Genomic DNA, 18,542 nt, shown 5'->3' with positions numbered 1-18,542 from the left:
AAAATGAAAGCCGAATTCTAATATCTGTTACTGAAATTCTCTCATTCTTCACAAATTGTCTTTTACTTCTAGTAAAAGAAGATGAATGTGATTCTGATGCAGAAAATGAACAAAATCATGACCCAAATGTTGAAGAATTTCTGCAACAAGACGATACAGCAGTTATCTACCCTGAAGCACCTGAGGAGGATCAAAGACAAGGAACACCAGAAGCCAGTGGCCAGGATGAAAATGGTTAATATTACTTCTGTTTTCTGTAATTTGTAAAATGGTGTTATTGGAAGCAAGTGCTGTATACATTGGCTTCCATTTTGAAATAAAAAGTATGAATGATGGCATTTCCACAGAAAAAAACCATAGGCTTTAAAATGCAGTCAAAATCCAAAATATAACCTTTGTGTTAAAATTTTATTTATCATTAGGATATCCTGTGTGTTTCTCATATTCTCCATATATTAATACTTATAATTCAAATCTGATTTACTTACTAGTCATTAGGGTTAAGCACATAGATTCTTTCTTCTAAGTCCATGTGCTAAATGCCACTGTAACTGACATATATTTACAAGGGCAGGACTGGTCCTCTCAGTCATTATTGTTGAAATGTTTGTGCCAGTATTGTGCAGGGTGTAAGAAACTGCATGGTTTCAATAGGGAGCATGGACTTAAAAGCAGTGGTGGAAAGAGTAACAGTTGCATAGGGCAGAATAAGGTGGAAGTGGCCCTACAAGCCGATGCTGGTGAGAAGGATCTTTGCTGAAAAGTAGGAATTGAAAGAGCAATACCCAATGTGGAAAATAGAACAGCCTCTCTCTCCCATTTGCATTTCCTCTTTCCCCCTTTTTCATGTCCTTCTTAAGGCCAAATCATATGCAATACTGGAGGACCTTAAATTTTTTATTTTAACTGCAGCTACAGGAAGGTATCCAAAGTTAAATAGACTGTGGCACTGGGAGGGAGTATTTCCCCACACCATTTTCTTGACTGAACTTTTTAAAGAAATAAAACACACACATATACACAGTGCAGCAGCTTCAGGGAGTTATGAGGGCAGGTAACCCCTGTATTTTAAAGGGCAGGCAGAAGACGAGCCCTAATCACCCCACTGAAGACGCACACACACAAATCCATCCATCCCAAACAATCACCAAGGAAAAAGCAAAACACACACCTCGATCCTCCAAACTTACAAGTCAGTGGCAGGGTCCCCCTTCTTTTTCTTTCCTGAAAGCGTTTCTGCTGGTGTCTGCAAGCTGAAGCATGGGCTCTTCCTTTCCTATGAAAATGTGTCTGGCTCTACCTAGGGCTCTAGGGCATTTTGAGGAAGAGGAAGGGAAGAGCGTTGGGCAGGTGGAGACCTGCTCTTCTCTGTCTAGTACATTGGAAGGTGCAGAGGGGCTCAGCCACCATGAATGATGTTTGAAGGCATTGTGAAGCCCAAGGCTACTGTATTGGGTACTCCAGGGCTGAATACTTCCTCAGATGCCACTGTTCTCATCAAAATCAGAGCTCCCTGTCCCCATGGCTTCTTTTAAGGGCTTGGGACTGGGGAAGTCAAGTAATCTGATCTCAGATTTCCACCATGTCTGATTGTAATCCTGTGGATAAGGTCCTTGCCAAACTATACTTTATGGTGTCCAATATACAGGTCATTCCATATCAAGTGATCCAACTTTTTTACCTCATGTCATCCAGTTTTCTCAATATTTTGTACACTTGTTGAATGATCAAAACTAAGTTTAAATGGAAAATTTTAATTTTTCATCTCATCCTGTTTTTGAGTTCAATTTTTTGAAATTTCAAACCCTCATAAGTAAAAAATGGGGTGAGATGAAAAATTAAAATTTTCCATTTAAACTTAGTTTTGATCATTCAACAACTGTACCCAATATTAAGAAAATTGGATGACATGAGGTAAAAAAGTTGGATCACTTGATATGGAATGAACCATATATTAAATGCTTTTGAAATTTTATGTGATGTTAATTTACAGCAGTAAATTCCAAATTAATAGGAAGTGCCTTTTTATGGCACTCCATAAAAAAAACCTTAGTATTAACCACTGTGAAATGTCTTCAGAATAAAACTACGTTTTAAAGGGTTGGCTAGCTTTACTAGTATTAGTAGCCAGTTTGTATTCTTTTATAAAGAAATTAGAAGTGTTTGGTAAAACCCCCACAAAGTTATTGTGAGTTAGCCCTGATCAAAATATGAAAACGAACAGTTGAAGAGCTATGGTGAGTGACTTGGAAGCTTTTAATCAGTTTTAAAAGGAACTCAGAGTGATCCTGTACCCATGTACCTGTGAGTAAGTATCACTAAAGTAATTAGGACTTCTGACTGGATATGTACAAAATGGCATTTGTGCTATAGTAGGGTATGTGTCAGTGTGGGTGTAGAATTTCCTTTCCCATTGCTATTGGGTCATTTCACCATTCATTAAGGCTATCCTAAGAAATTCAAAACTTGTTAGATATCTATTTACAATTTGTATCTTACAATTTGTAAGAGTCAGGGCAGTGCAAGCAGGCATCCACCTACACAACAGGGCTTTTCCCTCCCCCTGTGCAGTCCCAAATCTGCTCTTCAGGTTGGGGTGTATGTTGAACTGGAGGGAGTGGAGAAAAAACAAGAGTCCCATTGTGCAAGTGGATTTTCAGGTGGACAGTTTTGGATGTTGCCCTAAATGTACTGATTCATTTGTTTATACACTATGCTGCAATAATTAGCCCCCTAAAATGTTTCCTTATTCTTCTTCAGGCACGCCAGATGCATTTTCCCAGCTGCTTACATGCCCTTACTGTGATAGAGGGTACAAACGCTTTACCTCTCTGAAAGAACACATTAAATATCGCCATGAAAAAAATGAAGATAACTTTAGTTGCTCCTTATGCAGTTACACGTTTGCATATAGAACACAACTTGAACGCCATATGACATCACATAAATCAGGAAGAGATCAAGTAAGTGATAAAGTTCATATCCAATGCACTGTTTGAAACTTAAACGATTTTGGTATTGTGTTCATTTGAGTATACTTGCATAAACAAATGTGTTTAGAGTATTCTTGCCTTGATATATATTCAACAATGTGCTATTAGTATAACAGGAGCAATGTGATGTTGTGCTCTTCTGATAGTTCTATCAATGTAAAAATTTCAGCTTGTACAATGGGACGGTCTCCTTTTCTGTCCCTATGCACTGTTGTGGTGTTTCTCCATATCCCCAGAGCCAACTGGGGAGCAACACAAAGGAAGGAAAGCAGGGAGTCCTGTTGCCCTATAGCAGGACCCATTGTACTGGCTCCCGATAACACACCTACTTAGTTGAATCCAGACTATAACAGCTTTTAGCAAAGCTTGTTTACCAGGGCATTTTGTATTGGCTGCATGATTTTATTAGAATCCTTAGGTGAAAATAACACTAATATATTAGGTTTATTTTCTCTTGCTCATTTCTGGATTCTGTTGCTGAACAAAAGCCTCAGGGCTTCGTATAGAGAATTATTGGCATACTAGTCACAGATAACAAGAGAGGGCAGGTATTGTGATAACTTTTGTTAAACCAAGTTCTGTAGGGGAAAGGTGTTGATAGTTACAGAAGGGAAAGACTTACAGAAACATCTCCACTGATAAAGCTGTGAAATAATACCACCCATGATGTAGGGCAGTGAAGCACGTTGTAAAACTAAAATCATGAGAGATGAGTAACCTGGGGCCATCACTGCTCCTGACACCATGCAGATGCCACTACAGCAATTGCACGAGTGATTGCAGATTGTTGTATAGATATCACACCTCAGAGATGTTCTGGCAGGCAGCCAATATACAAACAATACACAGTGTCTTGCAAATAATATGATCAGCCGCCAACACCTGGTCAACATAAAATAGATAATATTTTTTATTTATTAAAAGATGAATATCTGTTTTTCAGAGTAATCCCCACCCTCCCAAGGCTACTGTGCTGCATTATAACATTTCTACTGGACATTTCCCCTCTTAAGACTAATGGTTTAGGGCAACCGCATAATATGCTTAAGAAAAACAGTAACTTGTGGCAAGAAAATTCAAACTTTGTGGCAGAATACTGTCAGCTGCCCTGTGATCCTCAGATGAATGGCAGTAAATATTTAGTAAATTAAATAAATATATAAATAAACTACTCATTTTTATTGGTTCAGTGTGGTTTGTTCTACGTTTGGAAGCAACCAAAATATGTGAACTTTGCATATTTCTTAGACGGGTTTGTGGCTAGTAACTTCTGCTTCAAATATCATATTTACATAAACAGGAATATACATATATTTCTATAAATATTTCTATACATTCCTAAAGATAGATGATAGATAGATGATAGAGAGAGAGAGAGAGAGAGAGAGAGAGAGAGAGAGAGAGAGAGAGAGATTGTAGATAGATAGATGATAGATAGATATTCTTATTGGTTGCACATTTGTAACATAGCTTCACTTGCATTTTCCTGATTCATAAAGTAGGTATTCCAAAATTTCTTCCAAGTCCATTATCCTTGACATTAGAAGCCTGACAAAATGCTTTCTTGTCATGAATCTCTGACAAAGGGATCCCAAGAAACCTTTTCAAGAACGTGGCATTCTAGCAAGGGTGACTTGCCAAGAATGACTTTGCTATTTATTATGATTCCTCCTCATTTATTTATAGCAATGCCCAGTAAGAGTTGGAATGTATATATGAAATACAACTGAGTTGCTAAATCACTTATACGTTATGAGCCTTTATCGTCTAGAAGCCAGCTTGCATTTTATCTGCAATTTGCAGAATTACTGTATTGCTTATTTACATTGCATGGCCTGCCAAGTGCTCCTGTTTGGGGACTGAGTACCAGATATATACCGTATTTTTTGCTCTATAAAACTCACTTTTTCCCTCTTAAAAAGTAAGGGGAAATTTGTGTGCATCTTATGGAGCGAATGCATGCTGCACAGCTATCACAGAAGCCAGAACAGCAAGAGGGATTGCTGCTTTCAATGCGCAGCGATCCCTCTTACTGTTCCGGCTTCTGAGATTCAGAATATTTTTTTTCTTGTTTTCCTCCTCCAAAAACTAGGTGCGTCTTGTGGTCTGGTGCGTCTTATAGAGCGAAAAATATGGTATATGCAGCCATTGTGACTTGTGTGAGTCAAAATGATTTGGGACATGAAAACAAGTCTTCCATGTCTACGTTGTTCACATGGTGCAGAGGCCTCCCTGGGTGCTCTGCCTTATATATTGTTAACTCAGTGGCAGCTTCAATGTGCTCCAGGTGTGATCACCTGGAGACCACTATGTATAAAGTGGCCCTCAGCATGGAATAAATGTGCACAGGTGGAACAGCTACCTAGAGACCAGAAACACTGCTTCTCATTAGCTCCAAGTTCTTCTTGCACATGTTTTCCCTGTCTAAAAAGTATAAGAGTGGTCTTATAAAAAGTGTAAGGACAGCATGTCTCTTCCATGCCCTTAAGAATTTAAGTTTCATAGTCACAACAGTGTTTGATTTAGTATTGAGCAAAATGCCTTTCACACACACACTATTTTGTTCTTGGGCTCGATTTGGGAGTGGCAATGTGTTGAGGTGGGGCAGATTTACTGCTGCTGGTGATTCCTGGTTCTCTTGGGCATCCCACAGTACTCCAGAAGGAAGATGTCTGAAGCCACAAGAAGTCAGAGTGAGAGTTATACTTCCTGTCCTCACTCTGCAGTCTTATGAGTTTATACAGAAAAATGCCACCCAGCAACAGCTGAAAATGTGATTGTCCTCATGGGCAGGACCATAAATTGAGTGGTGAATTGAGCAGGGGGGGGCAGTGGAGTTGTTTTCTTGCACACATACCCCAAACCCCAACCTTTGGGCTGAAAGGTTTCTTTTAAAACAACTTTTGGACTCAGCAGAGGACTCTTTGTAAGATATATCTAGAGCATTTGTAGGCCTGATTGATTGATTGATTGATTGATTGATTGATGAGCAGTATCTGTTTGAACCATTAATTTGCTCAATGACCCTTGGCAAGTCCAGATCCCAGTCTCAAATATTTATACAACTGGGGGAATTATTACTACTACTACTACTACTAATAATAATAATAATAATAATACCTTGCCCATCTGGCTGGGTTTCCCCAGCCACTCTGGGCGGCTTCCAACAAAATATTAAAAATAAATCATCAAACATTAAAAACTTCACTAAACAGGGCTGCCTTCAGATGTCTTCTAAAAGTCGGATATTTGTTTATTTACTTGACATCTGGTGGGAGGGTGTTCCACAGGGCGGGCGCCACTAACGAAAAGGCCCTCTGCCTGGTTCCCTGTAACCTCACTTCTTGCAGGGAGGGAACCACCAGAAGGCCCTCAGAGCTGGACCTCAGTGTCCGGGTTGAACGATGTGGGTGGAGACACTCCTTCAGGTATACGGGGCCGAGGCCGTATATAGAACGATTCACCTCACTTTGCTATTGTGATTATGGTGATGAGAGCAGCACCTTAACTTATTAAAGGGCTGAATAGTAACTCATGCTTTTGATGTCTTACTGCCTTTAACACAAAGTTGATCCCTCTGTTGTGTGTAGTTAGTAAACAGCCAGTTTATTTCAATTATTTATAACTGCCTGCAATATATCATGGATTTTCACTGCCTCCTGGTATCTGTTAGGGGATCCATAGCTGTGGGTCACAATTTCAAATCAGTTTCTTCTCTGTTGGAAAGCTGCACTGGAGAGTCTGCCATGCGAACTGCTGGTCCAGTCCTGTTCCATTAAAGATAATGGGGGAGATTTCACTGCAAAACTTTAGCAAATGCCTAATTCAGATGAGCATTTATAGGGATACAAAAATCCATAAATAAGCACTGTTAAGTTCAATGGGGAAATTAATCACAAGCTTTGAATCTATGTCCCCAAATTAATGGGGCTTTAAAAGACTGGCTTGTGATTCAATAAATTAGGACTAGTATATAACCTAGTAAAATAGTACCTTTGCACAATTTTTTGTTGTTGTTTCTTGATAACATGTTTGCTATGGACTGCATTTCTTTTTATTAAAGCAAATTCACCCCAATAACAAGACAATTCTGCATAATGCCCTGTACATTCACTTCAATGCCAGGTATGGGCTGTTTTTTCTAATATTGCAGTGAGCTGAGCAGCCCTTTCTTGTTTTGTTCCATTTCATAGAAGTGTTTTCCCTGGATCCCTTGTTGGTGCAATGAATTACAGTAGATGGGGGACAAAAATGTATCCACTTCATTGGCAGAAATGCATGTATTTTCTCATACCTACCAGCCTTGTGGGATACTATTTTGAGTAGTCATGAATGAGCATGTGCAGCTTCTACCAAATGCAGGCTGGAGCCCTGGGCACCTTTGAATTGTGGAAACTTGACTTGAGCAGCTCAGATCAAAGTGAAGTACAGTATAAATATATACAGTATAAAGGTTGAAAGCTGCTTGATACATCTTTTTTTTATTTCCAGAAAGTTTCTCGAGTATCAAGGTAGACAAGGATTTCTGGAATCTTAACTCTTATGTAACTTTGAACTTAGCTGAATCCAATTAGTGTGTGCTTAATAAAAACATTTTAAATGCAGGAAAGAACAAATTTTCCACTGAATGGTAAAAACATTATCTACTACAAAGACAACTCTTGCATAAATATCTCAATTCCATGTCTTATCTGTTGAGTCCTAAAAAATAAGTAGGCCTGAAGGGCTAAATCATACTGCAAATATTTTAGAATGTGTTGACTGGTTCTTTTTTTTTACAAGAAAGTTACATGGCTTCAACATAACTTATTAATGCTGATTATTAGTTATATGTGAGCTCTACTAACTTTTGAAATATGATTTCTGTGTATTTATTTGGAGAATGATTTGTGACTGAGTGCATTTGTTACTGGACCATCTTCCCTAGAGCAGCCCTGTGATGGCGTTACATAAAGGAATTCGAGGCCAACAGTAAGAGCCGGAAGCATGTAAATGGAAAAATCAAGTCAAATAATTAAAATTTAAACAGGCTTTAATGTTTCTTTGTCTCATAACCAAGATTCTTTGGATGTCTTTTACAAATAGAATAAGGGAATGCCTTGTTGAATTTCCTAGACATGTCAAATGCCAATACAGTCTCTACCTGAAATTTTGATAGAGGGCAAAATTATTTTGTGGCTTATTTTTCTAACTTTGCTCACCCGTTTTCTTGCTAGTTTGTATTTCACAAGCAATATCTTCAATCACCTGATGATTTTTTTTAACTCTATTAAAATTTTATCCTTTTTTTCTATTGCAAATAAGAGATTCCTCACTTGTGTGTTTCGTTATACCTGTTTTCTCATTATCTTCTGATTGATATCTACATTCTGTCTTACAGAGACATGTAACTCAATCTAGTGGTAACCGAAAATTCAAGTGCACTGAATGTGGAAAAGCTTTCAAATATAAACATCACTTAAAGGAACACCTACGAATCCACAGTGGTAAATATCTTAAGTCCTGCTTGTCAGTATAAAGTGTTGCATACCACTTGCTATGTTAAAACTATACCAAATTATAGCCTGCAGCATAAATTATGTGTTTTGGTATGTTGAACATAATTTGTCAGCAATTAGGTAAGATATAGTGAAAGCACATAAAATATGTTAAGGAGGCTCAATAAAGAAGGTTTACTGTACATTATCAAAGCTGTTCTTTGACTGTATGACCCTTGTTCTGGCTAAATTGTAAGGTGGCACTAAGTTGTTTCAGCCATTGGATATCCAGTGTTGGTACTGAGAAGTGGTGATTTTAAAGTTTATACTTATTGCTGTTGGGTTGTATCCAAAGGTATTTTCCATTCATGGGTGATAATAATAATAATAATAATAATAATAATAATAATAATAATAATAATAATAATAATTTTATTATTTATACCCCGCCCATCTGGCTGGGTTTCCCCAGCCACTCTGTTTTATACCTTGCAGTGAGCTGAGCAGATATGATGTTCAATCTGTGCATCAGCTTCTGCAAGCAAAACCACAAGAACTGTTACAGATCCTACCTGAGATAAAGTACTGTATTACCTCTGGAGCAAGCATTTATGGAACAGCAAGCGCAGCTATTTTCTTTCTGCTGGTTAAATGTTTGGTTCATGCACCTATAGTTGTCATATGCCATCCATTTCTTGGATTTTGCCTTTAAAAAAACTTCTTTTGCCCTTTTCTGGCACGGGGGGGGGGCATTTATTGGTTCAGCTGAACAGATGAGCTTTTGGACACTTATCTTAGATGATGTGCAGATTTTATAAATGTGTGAAATCTCGATTATTTTCCCCATAGAAAATGTACAGTCCAGAAAAAAATTAGTAGTGATTAAATCCCTACCTTTGGAGAGAAAATGCATTGTTAAATGTTTAAGTACCATTGAGGGGATTTAGCGTTAGCTAACATTCATTGGATTGTGCCTTTTGCATTGTTTTATGAAGGCTTTGGTGCAAAGTTACTTGAAAGGGTAGTATACGTGTGCCTTCTAGTATATTATCCTTCCACACTCTTTCAATCCAAGCTATAATTTATTAGTTCAGATTCCTAGATTATAATGGCTTTTTTCTTTCTTTTTTTAATGCCTCTATAGGAGAGAAGCCATATGAGTGCCCAAACTGCAAGAAACGTTTTTCCCATTCTGGTTCCTACAGCTCTCACATAAGCAGTAAGAAATGTATTGGTTTGGTGCCTGTGAATGGCCGGGCACGATCAGGGCTCAAGACATCTCAGTGCTCTTCCCCTTCCCTTTCTGCATCGCCGGGTAGCCCAGCAAGACCACAAGTACGACAAAAGATAGAGAATAAGCCGTTACAAGAACAGCTCCCCATTAACCAAATTAAAACTGAACCTGTGGATTATGAATTCAAGCCCATAGTGGTTGCTTCAGGAATCAACTGTTCAGCCCCTTTGCAAAACGGGGTTTTTAGTGGTGGTGGCCCGTTACAGGCAACCAGTTCTCCTCAGGGTGTGGTGCAAGCTGTTGTTTTGCCAACCGTTGGTCTGGTGTCTCCAATAAGTATCAACTTAAGTGACATTCAAAATGTACTTAAAGTTGCCGTTGATGGCAATGTAATAAAACAAGTGTTGGAGAACAGTCATGCCAATCTTCTTACATCCAAAGAACAAGAAACAATCAACACTGCATCCATACAGCAAGCTGGACATTCCCTCATTTCAGCTATCAGTCTTCCTTTGGTTGATCAAGATGGGACAACCAAAATTATCATCAACTACAGTTTGGAGCAACCTAGTCAACTTCAGGTTGTGCCACAGAATCTGAAAAAAGAAAACCCCGCCCCAACAAACAGCTGCAAAATCGAAAAGTTGCCAGAAGATCTTAGGGTGAAATCGGAGAAAGAAAAAAGCTTTGATGGAGAGACCAATGATAGCACTTGCCTTCTTCGTGATGACTGCCCAGGAGAATCCAATGCACTTCAAGAATCAAAGCACTATGATATCAGAAATCCCACTCAGCCATCTCAGCTCAGCGGTGCAGAAGCTGAGAAGTCCGAAGCCTCTGTTTCACCAGAAACAGGGGAGGCTAATCTATCTCCTGGCCAACCCCCTCTAAAAAATCTTTTATCCATTCTAAAAGCCTATTATGCATTAAATGCACAACCAAGCTCAGAAGAGCTCTCAAAAATTGCCGACTCGGTCAATTTGCCATTGGATGTTGTAAAAAAGTGGTTTGAAAAAATGCAAGCTGGCCAAATTTCTGTACCATCATCAGGACCATCTTCCCCTGAACCTGACAAACTAAAAAATTCTGTGGATAATGATGACCGCGCAGGACTGGAAATGGCAAATGAACACCAGGACGGCACATCTAATTCTGAAAGCTCCCTCAAGGTAGATAAACCGCAGACTGTATCAACAGGATCAGCTCAGAATGGTTTGCGGAGTAACACAGCATCCCCATCACCCCTTAACCTCTCTTCATCTAGAAATTCACAGGGTTACGTGTACCTTAATGAAGGTGTCCAGGAAGAGCCACAAATAGAACCTCTTGACCTTTCACTACCAAAGCAACATGGAGAAACATTAGAGCGATCTACTATAACTAGTGTTTACCAGAACAGTGCTTATTCTGTCCAAGAAGAACCATTGAACTTGACTTGTGCAAAAAAAGAACCGCAAAAGGACAGCAGTATTACAGACTCTGAACCAGTTGTAAATGTAATCCCACCAAGTGCCAATCCCATTAATATTGCTATACCTACAGTCACTGCCCAGTTACCTACAATTGTTGCCATTGCTGACCAGAACAGTGTTCCATGCTTACGAGCTCTTGCTGCCAATAAGCAAACCATTCTTATCCCACAGGTAGCTTATACGTATTCAACCACCGTTAACCCTACAGTTCAAGAAACACCAAAACAGATGCAGGCCAATGGAAGTCAGGTACCTGAACCAATATATGATTATGTATTTTAATTAATGAGGCAAACATATAAAGTCACAAAATAAGGTGGGGGGAATGAAGTGTTCATTTTGCTAATATTAGATTATTCTGACTAGCTGCATTTAGCTAATACGAGTTAGAATGAATTTTCTGTGCAAATACCTCACACTTAACGTAAGCAAGGCCTTTCATTCCATACACCAGACACCATTTAGCTTTACTGTGGACTAGATGCAGATGACGACAAGAATTGAGTCTGGTATTGCAATTTCCTTTTCCATGTGGTCATGCCTACACAACGTGACTTATCATAGCCTCTACAATGGTAATGTTACACACCTTTGACCTGTGTCCATTATATTCTGAGGCACATTCCAAAATATTTTGGGGGGGTATTTTAACAATCAATGCCTGCATTTTCTAATTATGTAACCAAATTATTAGCCCTGTACTGAATATTCTCTCATTTTGATCATTCCTAAAGAAATGTGCATGTTACTGCAAAATACTGATCTGCCCAATAATTGCATTGTTTCGTGGCTTTTTTATATTGTTACATTTCTCTGGTTACTGCTTGATTATAGTGCCATATTCCGTCTCCATTATCCTCATTTAGCCCAATGCCTTTTAGCCTTTTAATCAGCCGAATAAGCCATATGATTCTGTTTGCAGGTATCTAAGATGTTATTTCATGATGTTGTTGCCATAGCCAGTCAGATTAAATGGCAATAAGGGCAGATGAAGTCAAAGGCAGAGAGTGTGAATGGGTTATATCAGGCATAGGCAAACTCGGCCCTCCAGATGTTTTTGGGACTACAACTCCCATGATCCCTGACCACTGGTCCTGTTAGCTAGAGATGATGGGAGTTATAGTCCCAAAACATCTGGAGGGCCGAGTTTACCTATGCCTAGGTTATATAAACTCTAGCGTGGTGATTAGTCAGGTGTGCTACAGACACCTCAAAAGTGCTGCTGTCCCTAGCAAGGACTCATTCCAGCTGTAGTTTGGTTACAGGAAACTGTCTGACTGCTGCTAACATGGAGTCTTCACACAGTCCAGGCAGGAAAAGCCAACCTTGGCGTAGATGTCTAGTTATGAGGCAACAGGTGGGGAGGCTTCTACTGTACTGCTACATGAGTGTCTGCTATGCAGTAATGCACCTAACATCCTGGGAGCTAGATGCAAATGCTGGGCAGGCCAGACACCCAGTCCCCATATTCCTTTTTATGCACAAGCAGCTGTTTGTACTTTGTTCTCCATATGTTTTAGGATGCAGCTAATATGTGTCACTGGTCTAACTAATAAATTACTGAGGGAAATCAGTTTCTAAGTGACTGATTATGTAGTGATCACATTATTATTAAGATACATTGCTAGAAAGTCTCCTTTTTTAGCTTGTTGATACCATTAATGCTGGAATTGAAATGACTTTTGGGGGATTTTGCCTTAATAGTCGAGGATGAACTTTTAGCACAGGTACATTGGCAATGCATTAGAAATATATGCAGATAATTGAGAGTGAAATTAAACAACACTTAAATGCATACAGTACATTGGAAGATTATTTTACTTCTTCATAACTGGTATCAAAGTAGTGAAATCTGGAGCACCTATATGCTACTGCTAAAAACATTTGAGAAAGCCAAATGAACACATTGCCAAAGTGCCTTCTTACAATTTTTTAGTCTATAACATTCTTGCCTTTGATATCTCCCTTCTTAACTGTTGAATAGCTTTCTCTGTTCTACTTGAAAGCCTGAACATCAGGCAATTATTTTACCTAAATCTTCAAGGGCCCCAATTATTAGCAAAGTTAGAATGGTAGGTTCATAAAAAGAGAGAGATCTTGCTACATAAATGTGGTTGAGATTTAAACGAATTTACTAAAACGTAAAAAAAAACTTCATACTGCCTGTTGTGTTCACTGCATTTCAGCAGGTGTAAGAATGTTGTTCCTTGATTTCTCAGGATGAAAGACAAGACACTAGCTCAGAAGGTGTATCAAATGTAGAGGATCAGAATGATTCGGATTCCACACCACCGAAGAAGAAGATGAGAAAGACAGAAAATGGAATGTATGCTTGTGATTTGTGTGACAAAATATTCCAGAAGAGTAGCTCACTCTTGAGACATAAATATGAACACACAGGTATGTGAACAAGAAGGTACACGGGTTGAGTTTATTAGGTCCATCCAGGGACAACTCTAGTCATTGCCAATTAGTCTGGCACAGGTGAGAATATGCCTCACCATTCATGTAAAAAGGCATCTCCAGCCTTTCCAAATTGGGTTCAGAGGAGCAAGATTGTGCAGATAAGGTTGCCCATCCAGGTGTCCATTTGCATTGACTGCAGATACAGAAGGCTGACAATATAGCTGCCTTGATGGATCAAGACAAGAACATAACAAGTTGTATCTAATTCATTTAGATACCGGCGAATTTTAAAATTGTGAATATGAGTACAGTGGTACCTCGGGTTACATACGCTTCAGGTTACATATGCTTCAGGTTACAGACTCCGCTAACCCTGAAATATTACCTCAGGTTAAGAATTTTGCTTCAGGATGAGAACAGAAATAGTGCAGCGCAGCGGCAGCAGGAGGCCCATTGGCTAAAGTGGTGCTTCAGGTTAAGAACAGTTTCAGGTTAAGAACGGACCTCCAGAGCGAATTAAGTACGTAACCAGAGGTACCACTGTAGTGATAAAACAAGAAAGAAAGTGATCAGTTAGATATAGGTAACACTAGATGCCAAAGGCCTCTCCCATCCTCCACTCTTTAAGAGCTTTATCAGTGGTCAAAGTGTTAGCCATGTTTAGTTTTGTCTTTGAGTGAAACGGTGAACAAGATTGTTCAAAAAGACCAAACAAATCATGGGACCTCTGATTGTGTGTGCAGTGATTGAGTCCCAACACGCACGCCTGGAAGTTATATTGTTTTTTCTTTTTCAGGTAAGCGGCCTCATGAGTGTGGGATCTGCAAAAAGGCATTTAAACACAAGCATCATTTGATTGAACACATGCGACTGCACTCTGGAGAAAAGCCCTACCAATGTGACAAATGTGGCAAACGTTTTTCGCACTCGGGGTCCTACTCCCAGCACATGAATCACCGCTACTCCTACTGCAAAAGGGAAGCTGAGGAACGCGACAGCACAGAACAGGAAGAGGCGGCGCAGGAGCGGCTAAGTAATGAGCACGCAGGGCCCGGGGCTTCCCCCTCGCAGCTCGACTCCGATGAGAGAGAGAGCTTGACGAGGGAGGAAGAGGAAGACAGCGAAAAGGAGGAGGAGGAAGAGGAAGACAAAGAGATGGAGGAGGAACCGCCAAAAGGAAAAGAATGTGGGAAATTACAAGAGGAAGAAGAGGAGGAGGAGGAGGAAGACGACGAAGAGGAGGAAGACGAAGAGGAGGAAGAGGAGGAAGAAATAAGTGAAGGTAGCATGAAGGATAAGGAAGCTGTAAATGAAGAAAGCAGTGCTAAACAAGAGGATATACAGAAAGAAGAGCCAATGTCAGAATCAGCAGCAAATAAAGCTTAACTGATGGTGTGGTTTTGTACAAGGCAGAGAAATCTCGGCTGGCAATGAAGGTTGTTCTGTACTCTACATGCTTTTTCATGGAAGCACAGTAGCTTGTGCACTGTGATTCCTGTTCACTACTGTGTAACAAAAAAGAAAAAAAAAACAGAAAATATAAAAAATATATATATCCAGGTGTGCCTGAACCTCAAACCTAGTAATTTTTCACACTTTTCAAAGTTAGGAACAAGTTTGTGACCTGAAACAGATTAGAACATGGTGACTTTGGAAGCAGATATTTAACATGTTGTAGGAAACATGTTTTATTTGATATGTGTTGGACATCAGTTTGTTTTTATCAGTATTAAAACAAAAATCATTTTTCTTTTTTTTTTCTTTTCGTTGGTTCAATTTTTCAACTGTACAATTGGGAGAGATTTATGTTGTTGTCGTTGTTTTGATTTTATCAGTGAAACAATTCTGCTAATTCCGCTTCAGTATTTTATTATATTTTTAAAATGTGAGAACTTCTGCACTACAAAATTCCCTTAAGCAGAAAGGTATGATGCAGTTCCAAACAGTGCTTGACTACCTTTGTAAATTCAGCTTAGAAGGTAGCAGTTTAAAACATTTAGATGTTGTTAGTAGAACATGTTCTCATTTAAAGTGTATTGTTAGCCTTAAGGAAGCAGCTGATAGAAGAATTGAAGTTTCTTACTCATGTGGTTGAAAATGTAGTTTGAAAAGATTGTGGTGGGGTTCTGATTGCAGGGACTAACAGTGTTAATACTGGTGAGGACAGCCAAGTTGTCAAAATCAGTGTTTGTAATTGTGTCTGGAGTATGTAGTTTAAAATATGAAGGATATGACATGAAGCTTTGTATCTCCTTTGGCCTTATGCAAGACCTTGTGTGCTGTAAGTGCCATTTCTCAGTATTTTAAAGGCTCTGACTGGCCTTTCTCCAATGTGTGGCCTACAATAACTAGCATTTGTTGATTTATATTGAACTTCTATACAACAAAATCATGGGGGAAGAACACTTAGCCATCAGAAAAGTAAAAGCACTGGTACATTTCATAATGCAATTCTTCAGTATTATTTTTTCTTTAATTACTTACTTGGAGAATTTCTCTATAGTAATTACGAAGGGAAATTTTTAATTTGTTTTATTGGTTCACTTAATTTCAGACACATACATCATATGTTATTGGGCTCATAAATGTTTCCAAATGTTAGTTATTCTGGACCCCATTTATTGACAATGTTAGCTGATTTTAACCTATCAGTATTATTTTATTTCTTTTAGTTTTTAGATCTGTGCAACATTTTGTACTGTATGTTTTCAAACCTGGCAGTATTAATACCCTTCTTACTGACATATGTACCTTTTTAGTTTTAGAAAACTTTTATATTTATGTGTCTTATTTTTATATTTCTTTATTTATTACACAGTGTAGTGTATAATACTGTAGTTTGTATTAATACAATAATATATTTTAGTATGAAAATTTGGAAAGTTGATAAGATTTAAAGTAGAGATGCAATTGGTTCTCTTGCATTGAGATTTGATTTAACAGTGTTATGTTAACATTTATACTTGCCTTGGACTGTAGAAGAGAAGAATTAAAACGGGAATGTATCAATTTTACAATCGCAATCAATTCATTTTACCTTTTCCCAGTTTTTAATATAAAGCTCTTAAATTTTGAAATTCACTGTATGACTAATAGCATGATGCTCTGCCGTTTTATTAAGAGTTTAGCCTAACCATAAAACACTCATTTCCTTAGCTAAGCCAAGATAGAATAATCTTCTAAACAGTGTTGGGAACAATGTTTAACATTTCTGTGCCAATTTGTTCCTGTATTCATGTATGTGAGTTACAAATCTGAAACTTCTTTTTTTTTTAAGTTCCTTGTTACATCATGGTCATTTTCTAGTTTTCTACCAGACTCCCCATCTCACAATAAAAAGCGTCAACAAGCCTGATTTACTGTCATTATTGCAGAAATAAAAGCAAGGAGAGGGTTGTTTGGCACATTCCCGTGGGACATCACTGAGGCTGCGTGTGCCCTGTTTCTTTCACAAGAGCAACTGGAATGACTTTCCCCTCAGTTGTAGAACTGATAGTTAGGTGCAAATGTAATGGGAGAAACAGGGAAGCAGGACCTTTTACTGTGAAGAAAAAAGTAACTTTACTAAGCTTCACGGCTGAGATAAATTTTTGCATTCCTCCCCCTTTGTTGCTATGCTCCCATTCTTTCACATTCTAAATTTTCAAAATTGCTGCTGTGTTGGGGATTGGGAATCCTTACCAACATTAGCCAACAGATGCTCTCAACAGAAAAACAAAAGCATGCACTCTATCTACAGCAGCCAGTATCTGACATGCTTCTGGAAGCTTGCTTTCCTTTGTCCTGGGGACAACTTTGAAGCACCACAAAAACCCGAGATAATAATTGGACTGGAGACCATGGCAGGATGTAGAAATGAATGTGTGTTTGCCACAACCACCTGTGACCGATCTCCAATGCATCCCTGAAAATCTGTTGCCTATGTACTGCTTCAGACTTTGCTTAGGTGCAGATAACCACTTTGAGCTTGGTTGGGAAACAAGTCTGTTAGAAGAAGCATATGTTGTATGTAGGCAAATGGATTACTTGAGTGGTTTAGTGAGTTTTCTGAGGTCAGCAACTAAAGTGGAAGCAACTAGGAAACTGCTCCTTATAGAGTTCTTCCTTGGTTTATAGATCAGCAGGGAGGTCTAGGTAGCACCTTGCTAAATTATAATTTTTGTTTTCTTGTTTGATCCACCTGCTGCAGAATACCATTGAGCTCTTTTGAAAGGAAATGAGATAATGTCCCTGCTGTATGCATTTTTTTTAAATTTGAAGATTTCCTTTTTACCTTTTTTTTAAATGGTCAAAATCATTCCATACATCAAAAGGAAAAAATACTATCAGTTCATTGTTTTCTACACAAAAGTATTTTCATAGTGAGCATCATGTACTTCATTTCATGCCACTCTACCACTAACATACATACATATGTTGTTCTGTTCCTGCATAAGAGCATTTATTTTTAACATCACGCAAGATATGTGCTCCCAGTGTGGTAGGAGTTATTGGCTGCTTAACTAATCTACTCACTGAAGTAAAAAGCTGAGGCTCTTCTCCTTGGACATAATCATGAAATTAGTATCTCAACAATAAACAAAGGTAAATTGGCATTGAATGTGTTTGGAACATAATGTGAGAATGTATTAAAGGCTTCTTAACCAAAGTTAAATTTGTATTTCATGTAACTGCATTTTATCTTCTATATATGTTCTGAAAATGCTTTTTCAAAACCTCTTAATGCCTCATTTTAAAATTTCTACCCCCATAACTTGTCCTTTTTTTGTCCTCTTTTTCTAGAAATGCTGACTTGGGAAATGCAAAGTAATTAAGTTATGAACCTGGAAATACTTCTAAAAATAGAGGGGGGAATCCAAATAAAGTTTTCTACTTAAGGCTGTAGTCTTGTGCACATTTATCTGGAAGTTAGGCCCCTTGAACACAACAGGGCTTTCTTCTGAGTAAGCGTGATTAAGCT

At 38.5% G+C, this 18,542-nt stretch overlaps 1 protein-coding gene across 6 annotated transcripts in view; it reads left to right on the top strand.

The window, feature by feature from the left end:
* The window catches only part of ZEB1 (zinc finger E-box binding homeobox 1), a 72,710-nt gene extending 55,778 nt beyond the window's left edge, over positions 1-16,932 (top strand). For 5 of the 6 annotated variants that reach the window (XM_083704667.1, XM_083704668.1, XM_083704670.1 and 2 more), the window contains exons 4-9: positions 73-234; positions 2,761-2,963; positions 8,374-8,479; positions 9,615-11,425; positions 13,396-13,576; positions 14,379-16,932. In XM_083704667.1, the coding sequence (XP_083560793.1) occupies positions 73-234; positions 2,761-2,963; positions 8,374-8,479; positions 9,615-11,425; positions 13,396-13,576; positions 14,379-14,968 (3,053 nt within the window). In that variant the 3' untranslated portion in view covers positions 14,969-16,932. Of the gene's footprint in view, positions 1-72; positions 610-1,738; positions 2,964-8,373; positions 8,480-9,614; positions 11,426-13,395; positions 13,577-14,378 lie in introns of all 6 variants that reach the window. The other variant, XM_083704672.1, reaches the window with a different exon arrangement.
* The last annotated feature ends 1,610 nt before the right edge of the window (positions 16,933-18,542 follow it).

The sequence above is a fragment of the Podarcis gaigeae genome (assembly GCF_964106915.1).
Source record: "Podarcis gaigeae genome assembly, chromosome: 12".
NCBI classification, from domain to species: domain Eukaryota; kingdom Metazoa; phylum Chordata; class Lepidosauria; order Squamata; family Lacertidae; genus Podarcis; species Podarcis gaigeae.
The sequence above is the reverse complement of the archived record's forward strand: the minus strand, read 5'-3'. Positions and strand labels throughout refer to the sequence as shown.